Source organism: Bubalus bubalis, chromosome 21, assembly GCF_019923935.1.
Source record: "Bubalus bubalis isolate 160015118507 breed Murrah chromosome 21, NDDB_SH_1, whole genome shotgun sequence".
NCBI lineage: Eukaryota > Metazoa > Chordata > Mammalia > Artiodactyla > Bovidae > Bubalus > Bubalus bubalis.
The window spans coordinates 4,074,079-4,092,866 of NC_059177.1; the positions used below are offsets into that span (position 1 = coordinate 4,074,079).

General features: G+C 40.7%; 1 protein-coding gene across 11 annotated transcripts in view; it reads left to right on the forward strand.

Annotated features, from left to right (window-relative positions):
- The window catches only part of RBMS3 (RNA binding motif single stranded interacting protein 3), an 817,173-nt gene that overhangs the window by 165,597 nt on the left and 632,788 nt on the right, over positions 1 to 18,788 (forward strand). For 7 of the 11 annotated variants that reach the window (XM_044934037.2, XM_044934042.2, XM_044934044.2 and 4 more), the window contains exon 2: positions 2,160 to 2,332. In XM_044934037.2, coding sequence (XP_044789972.1) covers positions 2,160 to 2,332 — 173 coding nt within the window. The remainder of the gene's footprint in view (positions 1 to 2,159; positions 2,333 to 18,788) is intronic. The other 4 variants (XM_044934041.2, XM_044934039.2, XM_044934040.2 and 1 more) reach the window with 1 other exon arrangement.

An 18,788-nucleotide genomic window follows, 5' to 3' on the forward strand; every position in this document is an offset into this window, starting at 1 on the left:
AACGCAGCTTCAACAAGGCCGTGTGAAACACCTACCAAGTGCAGGGCTTGTAAACGGGGAGAGCTTTCTTGTTCCCCGGTGTTCGTGGCAGGAAGTAGATTTCATAGATCAGGAAGGAATTTTTTTAATGTCAGCCAGGAAACTTTATTCAGCTTTATGCAGATATGACATTCCAAAAGACAATGAATAGTTGTTATTTTATTCAAATATTGAGAACAGAAAGCCTTCCTCCCTGTCATTCACTTTCAAATTCTGTGTTAAGTATGTCGCTCTTAGATTGAGTCATACTGAAGAAGTGGTTGAATGCAGCTAACACCAAGGCTTCCAGCATGGAGACTGCAAGAATGACATCAAGGCAGAAAGCAATGCGTCTTTGTAATGGGTCGCTGTGCAGGGAACTGAGAGCAAAGACCCAAGGGAGTCAGCTATAATATGGCCTTACTTCCCATATCCAAGATGCCTTGTCTTAGAGCCAGTTGGGAATAGAGACAAAGCCACATCTGAAATCTTGGAGGGTGTAAAATGGATTATTATAGCAAGAAACAAGGTCGGACAATGCCTGTTGTCTTTATGGGCCAAGTGCTGTGATCACTCAATTTGTATTGTGAGGGATGTAGCTTGAGAGTTTAAGAAACCCTCACTGGCTGTTGGATAAGTACTCACTTCTCACCCCTGATAGAATAGCTGATGAACAATCAGGTTAGAAGTCTCCAGCCTGTCCCCACTGGAATCATGATGGATACATTCACTGTGTATAGCACTCTAGATGATAGCTGAGAGAATCTAGGGTAGATTTAAAGGTTAAGATCACTGGGACTTCCCAAGTGGTGCTAGTGGTAAAGAACCCTCCTGCCGATGCAGAAACACGGGTTTTATCTGTGGGTTGGGAAGATCCCCTGGAGGAGGAAATGACAACTCATTCTAGTATTCTTGCCTGCAAAACTCCATGGACAGAGGAATGCAGGTCACAGTCTATGGGGCTGCAAAGAGTTGGACATGACTGAGTTTACACATAAAAGACAGATATGACTCACGAATATCATGATTGTGATTATTATTATTCAATTTTTTATATTGCTAACACTTATTGTGCAATTAATGATGCCCAGGAACCAGTCTATTTGCATTATTAGCTCACTGAGTTTTTGTAAAGACCCTATGACGTAGGAGGTGGATAATTTTTTCCTCCTTGTTTTCAGGAGACTGTTGCATCTCAGAGAGGTTCAGGTACCATGCAAAGGTCACACAGCCAATAATGGACATATCAGGGACTCAAACCCAGTCGTTCAATGTATTTTCAGAACTTTTGAAGATACGCCTGTTTGAAAAGGAAATAAAGAATAATAATGTCTGCTAATTCAGGCATATATAGGTATAAAGAGCCTCACATTGTATTTTCCCAAGTCATTGAGGGTCATCTTATCATTTCCATTTTGTCATAATAGTGTGGCAAGTTAGACCAATGGTTCTTTCCTGAGAAAGGTTTCTCCGCCCTGGAGGATACTTGGCAGTGTGTGGACACATTTTTGACCCACGGCTGGGAAATGGATGCTACTAAAATCTGGTGGGTTCAGGCCAAGGATGCCGCCACCTGCCTGCAGTGAACAGAACAGCCCCCACAAGAGAGAATTTCCCTGGCACTTTATCAGTAGTGCCTAGGCTTAGACTTTGGATCAGAGTGACTGCAAGAGAAGAAAACAGTGGCTCAGTCTGCAAACAGAGCCTTCACCATGAAGGAGCAGCAGATTTGGGAATGGGAGAACAAGACCAGATAGAGGCATTCATTCATTGTTTCCTTCATAGCATCTCTATTTATGGAGTGATCACAGTGGAGAGTAATGGTGAGAAAAACAATATGAGAAAGTTTCTTTGGAGAAAATGAGGGAACGCAGAGTAGAGGCAAAAGCTGAGATGTCTCGCTGTCAAAGGTGAGCTAGGGGCAGAGCCCTGGTGCACCAGGAGGGAACCGTGCTGGGCTGATCCAGAGGCAGAGCCAGAGGGCGGGAAGGAGCAAGGATGTTGTCAGAAGTGCCCCGGAGCAGAGTGTGCATGTGTGGATTGGAGAGGCCGAGAAGCTTGCATTGCTTTCGAGTTGCTCTGCTGGCCCGGGACTAGGTTGCTGGCTCTGTTTTTCCAGTAACGGCCTTTTCTGTTTCCAGCAGTCCTATGCACCAGCTCCCCACCCCATGGCTCCTCCCAGCCCCAGCACAAACAGCAGCAGCAACCACAGCACCAGCAACAGCAGCGGGGAACAGTTGAGTAAAACCAACCTGTACATTCGAGGCCTCCCACCAGGCACCACTGACCAGGACCTAATCAAGCTGTGCCAACCGTAAGTGCCCCCGTTCTCTGTGCCATTTCCACCCGCATCCGTGCCTGCCCCTCGGGGCTCACCCATATGGGGCTGGCTTTTGTACCCAATGCACCCTGTGAGAAAGCCTCTGCTGCACAAATGGGACTTATATTTGAGGTCTGAGTCTAGCTTATTTTGGGGGAATGGAATTTGTTTGCCTTTTGCTTTGAAAGAGAAGGGTTTCGAGCAGAGGGAAATAGAGGTGCTGGCTGATGTGCACATGTTGACCGGAAAGATGAGGAGCAATCGTGGAGTTGGGTTCTCACACCTGTGGCTGATGAGTTCTCACACTTTGTGGTTAGTGGGATCTCACACCTGAGGCTGGTGGGACTTCACACCTGTGGCTGGTGGGACTTAACACATTGTGGTTGGTGGGATCTCACACCTTGTGGCTAGAGGAACCATTGATGAATCTGATGAAAGAAACTGCTTTTTTTTCTTTTCTTTTTTTTTTAAGGGAGGTATTAGTGATGGAAATCACAAAAACTCAGAAGTTGTAGATTTCAGGATGGTCACTTGCTACTTGCAAAGCTTTTCTGGCCAGTTCTTGTTTGGTAAATATAAGTTCAGCTGGGACCAGGTAATTGGAAGATTAGAAGGCTAATCCTTTCGTATCCTTGAAAACATCTATTTCCAAGCCCGCTAAATATATTTCTCACCAAGGCCAAGAACCGCAGTCACCAAGTAGTTTTCTATTTCCCAAGAAATATGGTAGCGATTAAATGCCCTTCCAAAATGTTTTCATTCATCTACTACCTACCAACACTTATGTTATTAACTCTCTTATTTCTGTGCAAACCAATTAAACATATTTAAGTTTATCCTCCAAATAATATGAATAATGGATGATGAATTAAGAATCATAGTCCTTAATTTCAGATTGCTGATTATTCTCAAAGTAGTATCAGTGTAGCTATTTGTTATTTGATTGTGCCTCAGCTGGGTATTTTTAAATTAGGGAAACTATTACTCAGTTTTTCTTTTGCTCTTTTGCTGCTTTTACAAGAAGGTCGAGAGGATATTTATTTTGTTAATTTTCCAACCTCTAAAATATTGGAAGAGGAAAACAAGGCAGATAGTATTTATTTGCCTTTGTCCCAGTTTTGAAGATTGGGAACAAATACAAAACAACAGGAAATGGCAGATTAGACAAAACACAAATGCATAACATAATCATACATAATCAGTTGACAGGGCGGTTTGTAGATTAGGGAAGTGCCGCCCCCCACTCCACTCCGCCCCTGCTACTATCAACTGTCTTGATTTGTGAAAGAGGGAAGACAGAACATTGGAAAATAAATACTTATTTGAAAGCAGTTTTTTAAAAAAGAAAGATGCCAGGGCTAAGACATAAAAATATGTTAGGTTTTGGTCAATAAAATGTTCAAGTTGGGAATTGGTTGGTAAATCACTCAACAGCTTTTTTTTTTTACTTTTTGCTACTGTTAGAAAACACTAAACTATTTTGAAAAGTAAGGTCATTGAAGATATGAAAAATGGTACACTTTACATTAGAAGCTTCAGATGAAGAATCTCCTGGAATGGACTGATGTGAAGAAGTAGACTGGCTATTATATTTGTGTGTGAATCTCATTCATAAAAACAGTGGTAGGTATTAAGGAAAGATTCTTTTCTATGCTGTCTACCACTCAGAGAGCTTGTGAAAGCACAGATGTCTGGGCCTCTGAGGTTGCAATTCACTAGTTCTGGGGTGGGGCCTGAGAATGTGAATTTCAGCAGTTTTCCCTCCTGTTATCATGAGGCTGCTGGTTTTCTGAGAATCACTTCTTGGGGGGGAAAAAAAAAGCACAACCTAAAAGTTGAAAGTTGTGTTTCATTTGGTGAACTTGCTGAGGACTCAAGGCTGGGTGAGTGACAGCCTCTCAGGTAGCTCTGACAGACTGCTCCAAAGAGACAAGAGAGAAGCCAATTATACCCACAGAGCTTTTGCAGCAAAACCCGGTAGTCAGAACATCAAAAGATTACTCTTAATTAAAGAAAACTAGACATCTCAAGGTAACAAATTTAGTGTTTTTCTGTGTACAGGAAAAATGCAAGAATCTGGGCTCGTGGAAATCACCCCTTGGATAGGCTTCTTAATTCAGGGTCAGTATTCTCCTTTTCTCCATCCTGAATCCCTTCAGTGTGCAGAGTCAGGGCGGCTACCGTGGCTGATGGCTTGGCATCCAAACATTTACTGATATGGCAGACAACCTTTTTCATCTATGTCTCTCTACAATAATATAAAGACCACTGACTATTCCTAAAGCAAGAAGTCTCGCTTAATACTTGAAGGCATTTCAGGTGGAACCTTGTGTATTAAAACCTGCTTGGCCACTTCGTGACCTTGTGGCAAATGGCTTACTGTCTTTGAGCCTCTGTCTCTTCTTATAAAAGAGTGCATTGAATATGATTATTTCTAGGTTCCCTGTCATACCAGGGGTGTGCTGCAGCTGCCTCTGAGTAGGGCACCTGAGCCAGTGGTTAAATACTCACAGATTCTGTACATGATTTGTTACAGTCTCAGTGTCTTGAAATCAGCCATGATGGGAGTATTCATATCACAGGAATCATCAAGGCCTGTAAATGAGGACTTCTAAAATTCCTGATATATAGTTTTTAGAGAGCTGGTTTATGAACATACACCATACAGTGATGTAGCATTCTACTATGGATTTCTGTATCAGTGTCCATTTCTGCAAAGAACATTGTAGGAAATGTATAAATGGGAAGTGTTGCCTAAAAGTCTGCATTGGCATTATTAACTCAGGAAGAGATGCAGTGGCACAAGAACATTATGTTTGAGGGAAAAAAAGATTTTTTTCATGTTTCTTCTGTGCATTTGAGAAACATAAAGAATTCTAAGGGCACCAAGGGTGCTGGTTGCTTGTTCATAATGATTTTTTGCTGGCTAATAAGATCTGGCCTATACTATTGTTATTGTGAAAATGTTTGTGGGTTCTTTGGTTTGCTAAAGTGGTCTGGACCTGGGGTTTATTGCTGAGATGTGCTTTCCTGGAGAATCTTAGAGAACTAATGTGACCAGGTAGGGTAATGTGGAGGAATTAGACATGTGCTGAGAGTTTGGCCTTTCACTTCTGGCTGTGCCATCAGCTGGTACGTGGCCCTAGGCAAGTGACTCGTTCCCCCTTACTTTTGGCTTTCCTCATATATAAAATGGGGGCTGTAGTCCATAGGGTCACAAAGAATCAGACACTACAGAGCGACTAAGCACATACACACAAAATTTATGCAGATTTTCTTCAGAATGTTTTTAAAAGTATGAAACCCTTTAAAATGTTTTTTAGTTTTATTTGTATCCTTTGGCTGCTGTAATAAATTACCACAAACTAGGTGACCTAATGTATCAGAAATTTATTCTCTCATGGTTGTTGTGGCCAGATGTCCAAAATCAAGGGCCATGCTCCCTCCAGAGGCGCTAGAAGAAAATCTTCCCTCGCCTTTTCCAGTTTTGGGTGGCCATTGGCATTCTTTGGGTTACGGCCACATATCTCTCTGTCTGATCTGTCTTCACATTACCTTCAGCTCTGTGTACTTAATCTCCCTATGCTTCTCTCATATAAGGACACTTTTGTTGTAATTTCAAGCACACTGAAATAATCCAGGATAATTTCATGTGACGAGCCTACTTACGTCTATAAGACCCTTTTTCCAAATAAGGTACCATTCAAAAGTTCTGAAGATTAAGATATGGACATACCTTTTTGGGCAATGGCACCCCACTCCAGTACTCTTGCCTGGAAAATCCCATAGACGGAGGAGCCTGGTAGGCTGCAGTCCATGGGGTCGCTAGGAGTCAGACATGACTGAGTGACTTCACTTTCACTTTTTCTCTTTCATGCATTGGAGAAGGAAATGGCAACCCACTCCAGTGTTCTTGCCTGGAGAATCCCAGGGAGAGGGAAGCCTGGTGGGCTGATCTCTATGGGGTCACACAGAGTCGGACATGACTGAAGTGACTTAGCAGCAGCATCATACCTTTTTGGAGGTGAACTTTAGCCCACTACAGTCTGCCTTCTGGATGCCCAACTTATGTCTGTCCTGTGTGCAAAATATATTCATCCTACCCTAACATTTCCCAAAGTCTCAAACCCATCCAAAAGTCATCAGTTCAAAGGTCCCAAATCTCATCTAGATCATCTAAATCAGCAACAGACGAAAACCCTGGGGCAAAATTCCTTTGCATCTATGAATCAGTGGAACAAGACATCAGCAGGGCTCCTGCTTCCAAAATGCAGGGGTGGGACAGGCATATGATAATAGTTACAGACATTCCTATTCCAAAAGGAAGAAAATGGAACAGATATAGAAAGGAGTTCCCTGTCCTGATGATTTTAAGAATTTGGCCAGGCAGAATCCCCTTCCCTAGAGGCTCAGATGGTAAATGTGGGAGACCAGGTTCGATCCCTGGGTTGGGAAGATCTCCTGGAGGAGGGCATGGCAACCCGCTCCAGTATTCTTGCCTGGACAATCCCATGGACAGAGGAGCATGGAGAGCTGCAGTCCATGGGCTGGCAAAGAGTCAGACACCACTGAACAACAAAGCACAGCACATATATAAAATAATGAGTTTGTGCATGATAAGCTTTTTAAATTTCTTTTTCAACTTTTTATTTTCTATTGTAGTATAGCCAGTTAACAATGTTGTGATAGTTTCAGGTGTACAGCAGAGGGATCAGCCATAGATACACATGCATCCATTCTCTCCTAAACTCCCTTCCCCTCCAGGCTGCCACATAACACTGAGCAGAGTTCCCTGTGCTATATATCTGTATATACCCGTACAGGCCCTTGTTGGTTGTCCGTTTAGAATACAGCAATGTGTACATGTCCATCCCCAGCTCCCTAACTATCCCTTTCCCTCATCCTTCCCCCTGGCAACCATAAGTTCCTTCTCTAAGTCTGCTAGTCTGTTTCTGTTTCTATTTGTTCATTTTCTGTTTCTATATGTTCATTTCTATCATTTCTTTTTAGATTCCACATATAAGGGATGTCATACGATATTTCTCTTTCTCCGTCTGACTTACTCGACATGACAATCTCTAGTCCATCAGTATTGCCGCAAATGGCATTATTTCATTCTTTTTAATGGTATACATGATAATCTTTGATTTTTTTTTTTTTTTAGTTTAAAATCTGATAGTTCATTGAGGCTCTCATTAGTTAGCAGTAAAACCCACCCTGGCCACCTTTCACCAATCCCCTTTTGCAGTGTTGGCGGAGCCACCGCCTGAACTGGTTCGTCTGCCTAAGTAGGACCTGACGGCTGGGGGTACCTTTGCTAGAGACCCTTGCAGGGCATTTGTAAAATCCTGGTTTCCTCTCCCGCAGTGGTGATTTCTAACAGTGGGCATCACTATTTTAAATTAGCATTCTTCTAAAGATTCTAATTATTTTGCATATTTTGCATTCGTAATACTCTTCCAACACTTCAAAATAATTTCACCTACAAAACAGATAATATTGGTAGGTTTCCATGATCTTGTCATCAGGATCAATTTTTCATGGTTATTCCTATGAAATTACCAGAACTTGAAGAGTTACTGTTTCTTTATATTAGAGGAAATGCAATATTTGCTAATATCCAGAGCAATAAAATAATAGAAAACAGAGATATATTAAAAAGGCATAAACATATCAAATTATCTGGCATTAGAATATAATATCCATATGAATGCTAATGAACATCAAGAAAATGATATTACAGGAAAGAAATTGCATTATTTCTCAATGTATAATCTGAAAGCAAATTCTTATTAAGGGATTCCATTTGCATTTATCTTTAAAGCTGCTATGGTTGGATCACAAGTAAAGTCAAAGGAAAGAAAGCATAGACATGAAGAATGGCTTTACTCTATGGAAAATCTCTTTAGTTATATCTGGATTCCGTATATATGCATTAGAATATGATATTTATCTTTTTATTTCTGACTTACTTCACTCTGTATAATAGGTTCTGGTATTTTGGATGAATGCATGGCTGTGTGCCTTGTAGGAAATACTAACGACCTTGTAATGTCTTTATCTTGAGAAAACTCAAGGAACTTTGTCTTTTCAATCATGAAATATTCACAGAGCACCTATGTTGCAGTGAAGGCTCAGTGGTGGGTACAGCATTCAGACAAAGGTGTTGCTTTAGCAGAGATTATATTTTAATGCGGAAAATGGAAATCATTGAAATGATAATATGATTTGATATAAAATTGCAACTACAAGTGCAAAAAAAGAGAAAGGAATGTGGAAGTAAGAGGATTTGTAACATGGGATGAGGCATTGTTAGGGAAATGGGCAAAGGATTCTTTGAGCTAAGATCAGAAGAAGTAGGAATAGGTATAAGTAAATGAGGAAGGCAGGAAAGAACATTCTAGGCAGAAGCAACTCTGTGCAGAACCAATGGCTGGAGAAAACATGGTGGTTTTAGCAGGGAGAGGGGGTGGAAACTGGGGCAACATGACCTGGAAGCATGGAGGGCTAAGGTGATCCCTTTCTATGTCATGTTAGGAGCTTTGTTTCAATTAAGGAAATCATTGAATTCTCACAAACAGGAAGGTGATAGATTTTTTATTCGAAAAGATGATTCTGACTGCAGAATAGAAAGGACCCTCTGAGGTAAAGGAACACAACAGGATAGTTCAAGAGTGAGCTGGAATAACTTATAGTCAGAGAAGAGGGTGTAAGGATAATATTTGTGGTGGGAAAACAATTGTATGTAGTGAAAGATGTCTTTTTTACATGCATTTATTGTTTCATTAAAAAACGAGGACTTGAGAGAACTCCAAGTGAACTCCAAAAGAAACAGCAGAGTAGCACAGAGAGGACCCAGGCTAGCTGATGTTCAGCTAATTTCTTGTTCTTACCTTATCAGGAATGGGTCATCAGTATACCATTAAATATTTAGTGGCTGCAGTATTTAAAGGACTTAAAGCAAATATAGTGAAAACTGAAAATCCAATTGATTCTACAATTATATTCATGGGATGGGTTATCAGTTGGATACTCTAGGTGGAATACTTGGGTTATGCACCATTTATGCATAGCTCAAAGGGGGGATATGGAAATGAAGGAAAATAAATTTGGCTTAATAAAAAGAGAACATTACAGCTTTTTTTTTTTACCAAGTAAAATGGTGGTGTGATGATTTTTCACATATTAAACTCTATTTCCTACCTCAAAGAAACTGGTCACTTCTACAACATGATTCTTAACATCCCCTTGAAACACATTGAAATTACTCTTGGGACTTCCCTGGTAGTCCAGTGATTTGAGCATACACCTTCCAATGTGAGGGATGGGGGATTAGATCCCCAGTCCAGGAACTAAGATCCCACATACCAGGGGCAACTAAGCCCATGCTGCAAGTACTGAGCCTATGTACTGTGGAGCCTGCACCTCATATCGAAGACCCAGTGCAGCCAAAAAAAAATCACTGTTGAGAAATAAAGCCACATATTTAACATAATGGACAGAATTTTAAATGGAAAGTAAAATCATTAATGTGTTTATGTTTTCTGCTTCTACCCTTTATCTAACCATTCTCATCACTTATACATTTTAATTAACACAATGCTTTCAGAAAGCCCCAGCCAGATTGCCCTCACTTGCAAGTGTTTAATCTGGAATTAAGGCCGGCATCAGGCAGGACAGTGGACTGCTCACGTGAAGCAGAGGGAAGGGAAGGCAGCAGAACTCGGGGGCGGGTGCACATGCACTCCCAGTCACCTCCGAGGACCGGGAAGCCAGCTGCCCCACCCTTCATTCTCCTGGGTAAATGCTTCCCTTGTTCAAGCTCTGACATCCCAGCATTGCCCCCTTGAGAAGGAAGCTGTAAACGTCACTTTAACATTTAACAAGAGAGGAGAAACTCCCGCAGTGGAAAGCCAGGGGCACGAAGGAGGAGTATGTGAGCCCAAGCTCATCTCCCTGATATTGACCCAACCCTGTTGGATATCTGGTTAAGTTGTGAACACGGAATAGTAAGAGGAAACTCAGGAGCCACCTGGGCTCTGAGTGCAGGGTCCATTGTGTGGTGGCACACAGTTTTGACAAATGCACTGACACAATCAAACCTTTTATTAATTTAAAAGTAACCTTGTCACAGGAATATGTCAAACTCTTCAGATACAACTAAAGGAAAACAAGTCACCATACACTCCAAAGAAGCTGAATAAATAAGAAAAAAGGTGACTGGAACTTTTTTTTTTTTTTTTTTAGTTCTTTCTTCCCATGTCAATGAAGATTTAAAAATTCCTTCTAATAAAACCTAAGGAAATTTATGAGTAGTTTTCTCCTGAAAGTCAGACTCCAATGGCACAGCTGCTTTCGCGGTGTAATGTATCTTTGTGGTGGCAGGTGTGAGGAGGAGGTGGGTTTGAGGCTCTTTGACCCCTGCCTTTGTGTAATTTAAATGAGAGAATGCTTCTAAAGCAAAAACTGAGTGCCTGCATTCCCTGAGTCAGCATAGATTTGATACCTCAGCTTTAGGCAGAGTTATAGCTGCCAAGTATGTATTAGAAACTATACATTATATTTGGTTTGTGATGAATAAATAATTGTCATTAATATTACATTGTTATATTTACAGGGATTATTAACGTTTATTGTGTATTACGTACCACGTAATAAAATAAAAGTTTTTTATTACCTTATTTGATGCTGAGAACAACCCTGTATAGACTGGGAATGATAGTTACTGAATCATAGTTGAATATACTGAGGCTCTGACATATTAAGAGGCTTGTCCAAGTCTATACAGCCACCAGGATTCCAACTCTGACTTCAAAGCCCTTGCTCATAGCAATAAAACATTCATTTAATGAAGAGAAGATGGGCTTCCCTGGTGCCTCAGCAGTAAAGAGTCTACCTGCAATGTAGGAGATGCAGGACACACAAGTTTGATCCCTGGGTCAAGAAGATCCCTCAGGAATGAAATGGCAACCCATTCCAGTATTCTTGCCAGGAAAATACCATGGACAAAGGAGCCTGGCAGGCTATAGTCCATGGAGTTGTGAAGAGCTGGACATGACTGGAGCGACGGAGCACACACACGATGAAGAGAAAGGTAGCTTAAGTCCTGAGTTCTCAAATCCATGGCTGCCCAGGGGAATCCTTGAAGAGCTTTGAAAAATACAGATGTCTGGATCTTACCCACCCGTTAGCTAGTCTGGGGCCAGCTGACATTTCTTAAAGGCTGCCTCGATGTTGCTGTGTAGTCACCAAGTTGTGTGCGACTCTTTGCAGCCCCATGGACTATACCCTACCAGGCTCCTCTGTCCATGGAATTTCCCAGCAAGAATACTGGAGTGGGTTGCCATTTCCTTCTCCAGGGGATCTTCCTGACCCAGGGATTGGATTGGACCCATGTTTCCTGCATTGGCAGGTGAATTCTTTACCCACTGAGCCACCTGGGAAGCCAAAAGCCTTTTAGGAAATTTTGTATGTAGCAAAGTTTGAGAATCTCCTTGTGGACACAGCGGGGGAAGGAGACAGTAGAATGACCTAAAAGCGTATCACTGACATATACACACTCCCGTGTGTAAACCAGACAGCTAGTGGGGAGCTGCTGCGGAGCACAGGGAGCTCAGCTCGGTGCTCTATGGTGACCTTAGAGGAGTGGGAAGGGGGGCGGTGGTGGGAGAGAGGCTCAAGAGGAAGTGTATATATACCTATGGCTGATTCACATTGTAGTACAGCAGGAACTAATACACACTGTAAAACAATTATCCCCCAGTAAAAATAAAAATACTGTTACGAGAAAAAAAAAAAAAAAAAAAAAAAAAACTTTGAGTATCTCTGAAGTAAATAATGCCACACTAACCAGAAAGCACAAGTTAATCTTCTGCCTTAACTCTTTCAGAGACTCTAGAATGTTCATAAGATTTACCAGTTTGCTTTCAATGATTCAAGAGACTTAAATTCTATTAAGAAAGTTATGGGGGATAAATTGGATTTTCTGATCACAAAATGGGATTTTTAGATTAGGCCCATGAAAAATCAAGGTTTTAAAGTGGTACCTCAAAGTTCGTTAAAGAATAATAATTTTTGTAAGTCAAGCATTTCTTCAATATTTCAGTTTTTAACCTTTTCATTTAATTAATGATTAAGCAAGAAGTCCTTCATATTTTGACTCCTCTTATTAAACTTCTCTACATGTGTACTTTTTCCTTGATGACCCAAAAATAATGCTAGCATCTTCTAACATTTTGGGGACATCCTGGAAATTATTCTTCCACTGACTCATGATTTCCATGATTTACTTATATTTAAATTGCAGATAGCTAATGATACTTTTTATCTCATTTATCCACAGATAGAGGAAAAAATGAAACCGCTGAAAGCACCAGTTAACAGGTTACTATGTTGGTCGTAGCACAAAAAAGCTGGATGTGCCAAGTCAAGTTTTAGAGATCTGGGAGAAGTGGAATTCCAGGCAGATATTTTGCTAAGTGCTTGAAAGTTTGATGACTTGGAATTCAAGGGCAGGACTCTGGCAGGTTCAGATGGCATCTTGGTTTTCAATTTGCCCAATGATCTCCTAATTACTAAATGCAGCTGGCTCTTTTTAGAACTTACTTTATTCAATCTCTCTGTTACTTGATCCTGTTGACTTTGCCTTTCTTCTAGAAACTTATTTTCTCCTTGGCTGGCATATCCTAATTCCTGGGTCTCCTCCTGGGATTTTGTCTTCTGGCTTCACTATCTGCCTCTTGAATATTTTTGGTGTTTTAAGAATTTAGACCTCCTTTCTTCTCACTCAGTAAACTTTCTGGTCTCCTCTACTTAAATAATTTTAGCTATTCTGATATTCTGAGAGAGATGGGAATACCAGATCACCTGACCTGCCGCTTGAGAAATCTGTATGCAGGCCAGGAAGCAAGAGTTAGAACTGGACATGGAACAACAGACTGGTTCCAAATAGGAAAAGGAGTACATCAAGGCTGTATATTGTCACCCTGCTTATTTAACTTATATTCAGAGTACATCATTAGAAATGCTGGGCTGGATGAAGCACAAGCTGAAATCAAGATTGCCAGGAGAAATATCAGTAACCTCAGATATGTAGACGACACTACTCTTACAGCAGAAAATGAAGAAAAACTAAAGAGCCTCTTGATGAAAGTGAAAGAGGAGAGTGAAACAGTTGGCTTAAAACTCAACATTCAGAAAACTAAGATCATGGCATCTGGTCCCACCACTTCATGGCAAATAGATGGGAAAAAAATGGAAACAGTAACAGACTTTATTTTGAGGGGCTCCAAAATCACTTCACATGGTGATTGCAGCCATGAAATTAAAAGATGCCTACTCCTTGGAAGGACAGTTATGACCAACCTAGATAGCATATTCAAAAGCAGAGACATTACTTTGCCAACAAAGGTCCATCTAGTCAAACCTATCTTTTTTTCAGTAGTCATTTATGGATGTGAGAGTTGGACTATAAAGAAAGCTGAGCACCAAAGAATTGATGCTTTTTTGAACTGTGGTGTTGGAGAAGACTCTTGAGAGTTCTTGGACTGCAGGGAGATCCAACCAGTCCATCCTAAAGATATCAGTCCTGAATGTTCATTGGAAGGACTGATGTTGAAGCTGAAACTCCAATACTGTGGCCACCTGATGCCAAGAACTGACTCATTGGAAAAGACCCTGATGCTGGGAAAAATTGAAGGCGGGAGAATAAGGGGATGACAGAAGATGAGATGGTTGGATGGCATCACCGATTCAATGGACATGAGTTTGGGTAAACTCCGGGAGTTGGTGATGGATAGGGAGGCCTGGCGTGCTGCAGTCCATGGGGTCACAAAGAGTCGGACACAACTGAGTGACTGAACTGACTGATGACTGTTACGTTTATATCTCCAGCCTATTAAAATATGCGTCTCATTATTCTTTGTATAATTCCAATTTCGTATCCCTAGAGATATCAAAGTCATTGTCCAAAAAGAGTTATTTCTAGACTTTTTCCTTCAATGTTCTCTTTCTCTGTGAGTGACACCATCATCCATCTGGTCATGCAAATAAATAATCTTTGGATCAGTCCTTTCCCCAACCTAGAAATTGTTTCCAAGATAAATAGGTTTCAACTGCTGGTCTCTTTTGTTTCATTATTGCCATAGTTTATTTTGGGGCTTCCCTGGTGGCTGAGATGGTAAAGAATCCACCCACAATGCAGGAGACACAAAGAGGCAATTTCAATCCCTGGGTTGGGAAGATGCCATGGAGAAGAAAAATGGCAACCTACTCCTATATTCTTGCCTGAGGAATCCCATGGACAGAGGATCCTGGTGGGGTACAGTCCATGAGGTTGTAAGACTGGGATGCAACTGAGCAACTGAAGCATCACTACCACCATACTTTATTTGCTCATTAATTCCAAAATATTTATGGAATGTTATCTATATGCCAGGGCTTCCCATGTGGCTTGGTGGTAAAGAATCTGCTTGCCAATACAGGAGATGCAAATGACACAGGTTCGAGCCTTAGGTCAGGAAGATCCCCAGGTAAGAAATGGCAAACCACTCCAGTATTCTTGCCTGGAGAATTCCATGGACAGAGGAGCCTAGTGGGCTACAGTCCATGGGGTTGCAAAGAGTCAGACAGGACTGAGCTACTGAGGGCAGCACACATCTATATGCCAAGCACTGCAGACACCCAGAGAACTGGGCAGTCTCTACATAGAACTTGCATTGTAAAGGAGAGAGCTCATACATGAATGAATGAATACAGAAGGAATCATCAGAATATGGCATGAAAATGAGGTTGAAATACCGTGAAAAGGAGGTGACAAGTAATGACAAGGAGGTTACTATGAACTGAGGAATCTCTTTGAGATGTCAGTTTGAAGAAGGAACCAGGCATATGAGATTCAGGAAAAGAGCACTACAGATAAATATGAGACCTGGTACAAACCCCCAAAGGTGGAGATGAGCTCTGTGTTTTTGAGTAACATAAAGAATGTTGGGATTTCAGAAGAATAGTGAATGGAGGAGGTGGGGATGGTAAAAGATGAAGTTAAAAAAAAAGTATCCAAGGGCCAAATCAATAGAGTTTTATCAGTCAGAATACAGGGTCTGGGTTTTACCCAAATGTATTTATTATTCTTAGAAAATATATTTTGACAACCCTGTAAAGAGTGAATTTTAGGCATTTCAACTTAAAAAAAATGCATAACATGGGAGTTGTGAGTTAAGATTTATTTGGAGCAAAATGAGAACTATAGCCTGGGAGACAGCATTTCAGATACCTCTGAGAGACTGCTCCAGAAGGTTAGAAGTTCCCTCAGTAGAGATGTGATTTTGGTGAAGGAAGAGTGCATGCAGTCAGGCACACACATATATGTGTTTATGTGTATATTATTATTTTCTTTTTTCCAGAAGGGTATTGCTAGTCATAAGGAGTTAGTCATCAGCATGAAGGATTTTAGTGTTTTACTAGATACAAGAAGATGCAAAAATAGGGCTCATAAAATCTTCCCCTGAAAAATATCTAAATATCTGAAGATCTGTCTTGGCAAATTTTCCCTGAGTACACAGTGCCTCATTTCTGCTCTCCACTCTGAACTCCTTTCAGGAGGGTATTGAAAGCCAGCAGCTGCAGCAACACATGATTTAATCCTCAGAGAGTTAGATGCCAAGCGCCGTTTTGTAGTTCACAGGGAGTATGAGAGAAGAAGCATTCAGTGAACAAGGATCTACCATGGGGTTCCATTAAGGAGATGGCGATTGCTTGGATTAGGATCATAATGGTGGAGGAGGTTAGGTGGGATGGATTCACAGTATATTTTGGAGAGAGTTTTGATAGAAGTTACTGATGAATTGTACATGGCAGGAGAGTTCAGGGAAAGAGAAATTAGGAATCATTCTTAGGTTTTGACTTTAGCATCCAGATCAAGAGTCACTTAATAAAATGGGGAGGATTGTGGAAGTTATGGTTTTGAGTGGAGAGAAGTCAAGTGTTCTTCTTAGTTTTTTTTTATTTTTGAGATGTTATAAGACATCTAAAATGAGATCCAGGGACTGCCCTAATGGTGCAGTGGTTAAGACTCCATGCTTCCAATGCAAGGAGCACAGGTTCTTCTCAGTTCCCTCAGGTCAGGGAACTAAGAGCCCATGTGCCTTGTGGCATGGGCCCCCCACCCCCACCCCGGCCCAAAAAGAAGAGACTAAAATGAGATAAGAAGTTCAAGTTCATAGCTTAGTGTATGACTACGTGTCAAAGCAAGGGTTAGAGTAAAAGATAGAGACTATAAGTAATAAGCATTTTAAGTAGCATTTAAACCATTATACTGAAAACAACATAATGCCTAAATATGTTAGATGGAATCACTCTAAGTATTTTACATGTGAGTGCTTCATATCGCCTGTGTTAATTCACTTGTACTTTGTGATAACCCCCACTTTATAGGTAAAGAACAATATGACACAGAAAATTTAAGTGACTTTCCTGAGTTTACACAGGTAATAACTTGCAAGTCCAGGGTTTATTTATTTATTTTAAGTCCAGGGTTTAAAATAAGGAGTCTGGGGACTTTGTGGAGGTCCAATGGTTAGAATTCCACGCTTCTAATGCAGGGGGTGTGGGTTCTGTCCCTAGTCAGGAAACTAAGATCCCCATGTCTGCCACATGGTCTGCCAAAAAAATAAATAAATAAATAAATAAAAAGGGGAAAAAAATGAAGAGTCTGGTTTGAATCTCCTTTCTTAACTCTGATTCATATTATAGGGTAGGTACATAGCATGGAAAGAAAAGTGGTCCTAAACTCAACATTGTGAGAGGAGGAGCAGCCAAGAAAGGAGTCCATAAAGGAAGCAGTGAGATAGAGGAAGCCGGAAACCCAGGAGCGAGTGATGAGACAGGAGCTGAGAGGAGACAGCATCTCCAGCAGGCAGAACGATCAGACAAACGGAATACCATTGAAACATTAAGCGATGTATAACTAGAGGAGTTATGTTTGACCTTGGCATCGCCAAGGTCATTTGCAAGATTGGCCAGGACAGTGTTTATAGGGAGTAAAAGCTAAAAGCCATTTGGTGGGGCTTTCTTCAGGGTCATCACTTGATAATCCTTTCAAGTGGAAATGCCCGTCTTTCCTTCATGCCCACACTATAACCTGTCATTTCCCCCACCGATCTCCTGGTTATTCTCTTTCTCTGTCTCTCGCACTCCCACCCTCTGCTGTCCCTCTTTCTCTCTCTCTCTCTTTTAATTCTGTCTTTGTTGCTACTTTATTTATTTATTTATTTTCTTTCTTTTTTTTATTTTTTTTTAAATTTTATTTTATTTTTAAACTTTACATAATTGTATTAGTTTTGCCAAATATCAGAATGAATCTGCCACAGGTATACATGTGTTCCCCATCCTGAACCGTCCTCCCTCCTCCCTCCCCATACCATCCCTCTGGGTCGTCCCAGTGCACCAGCCCCAAGCATCCTGTATCGTGCATCGAACCTGGACTGGAAACTCGTTTCATACATGATATTTTACATGTTTCAATGCTGTGGAGAAAAGGGAACCCTCTTACACTGTTGGTGGGAATGCAAACTAGTACAGCCACTATGGAGAACAGTGTGGAGATTCCTTTGTTGCTACTTTCGTCTCTTTCTCAGTTTCCTCTCCCACTTTCTCTAACTGTGAGCTTTGGAAGACAGTATATTAATCTTGTTCATTTTTGTACTCCTAGTGCATAGCAAGAGTTCCCAGTATTTAAGTCATAACTGATCAATATTTATTGATCGAATAAAGCCTGAATTCATCAGTAATGTAAAAATGATTTTATTGGATTTAATCATAAAACTTGTTTCAGGGTAGACTTTGTACTTGCAGTAGGAGATACAGGAAGCACTGTTTTATCTTAAAAACTGCATTTAAAGTTGTAATACTGGAATGAATAAAACTGGATATGAAGGTTTTTTTCTTCTCCCTGTAGATTCCAAGGAGGTTTCTGGAAGGAAGCCTTAGGATAACCTGAGACACATGTATTTAAAGAACCAATGAAGGATCAATACTTTGATTATTCACTCAGTATTGCTATTGAGACAGGAAATAACTATTTACTCTGGCCTGAGCTATCAGATCTCTCCTGTCAGACAGACCACAGCGTGCCAACTGACTGATAATTCCATAGCAAATGCAGAGTAATTTAGGCTCAGAGAATGGTGTTTGCTGGTAATTTTTGGCTCTGGAATTTTCCCACAGATTGATCTTTACATCTAGTGACTTCTGAGGCCACAATATTACAAACTATTAATGAAAAAAAAAAAGCACAAAGCATATCTGTGTATTTGTCATATTAAAGACAGCTTTTAATCTGAAAATTGGCAGGAGAGTGATTGATGTACATTATTTAATCATATGATTACAAATAAGTTATAATGACAATTCATTATTTTTTTATTATAGTTCATTTATTATATACTGAAGT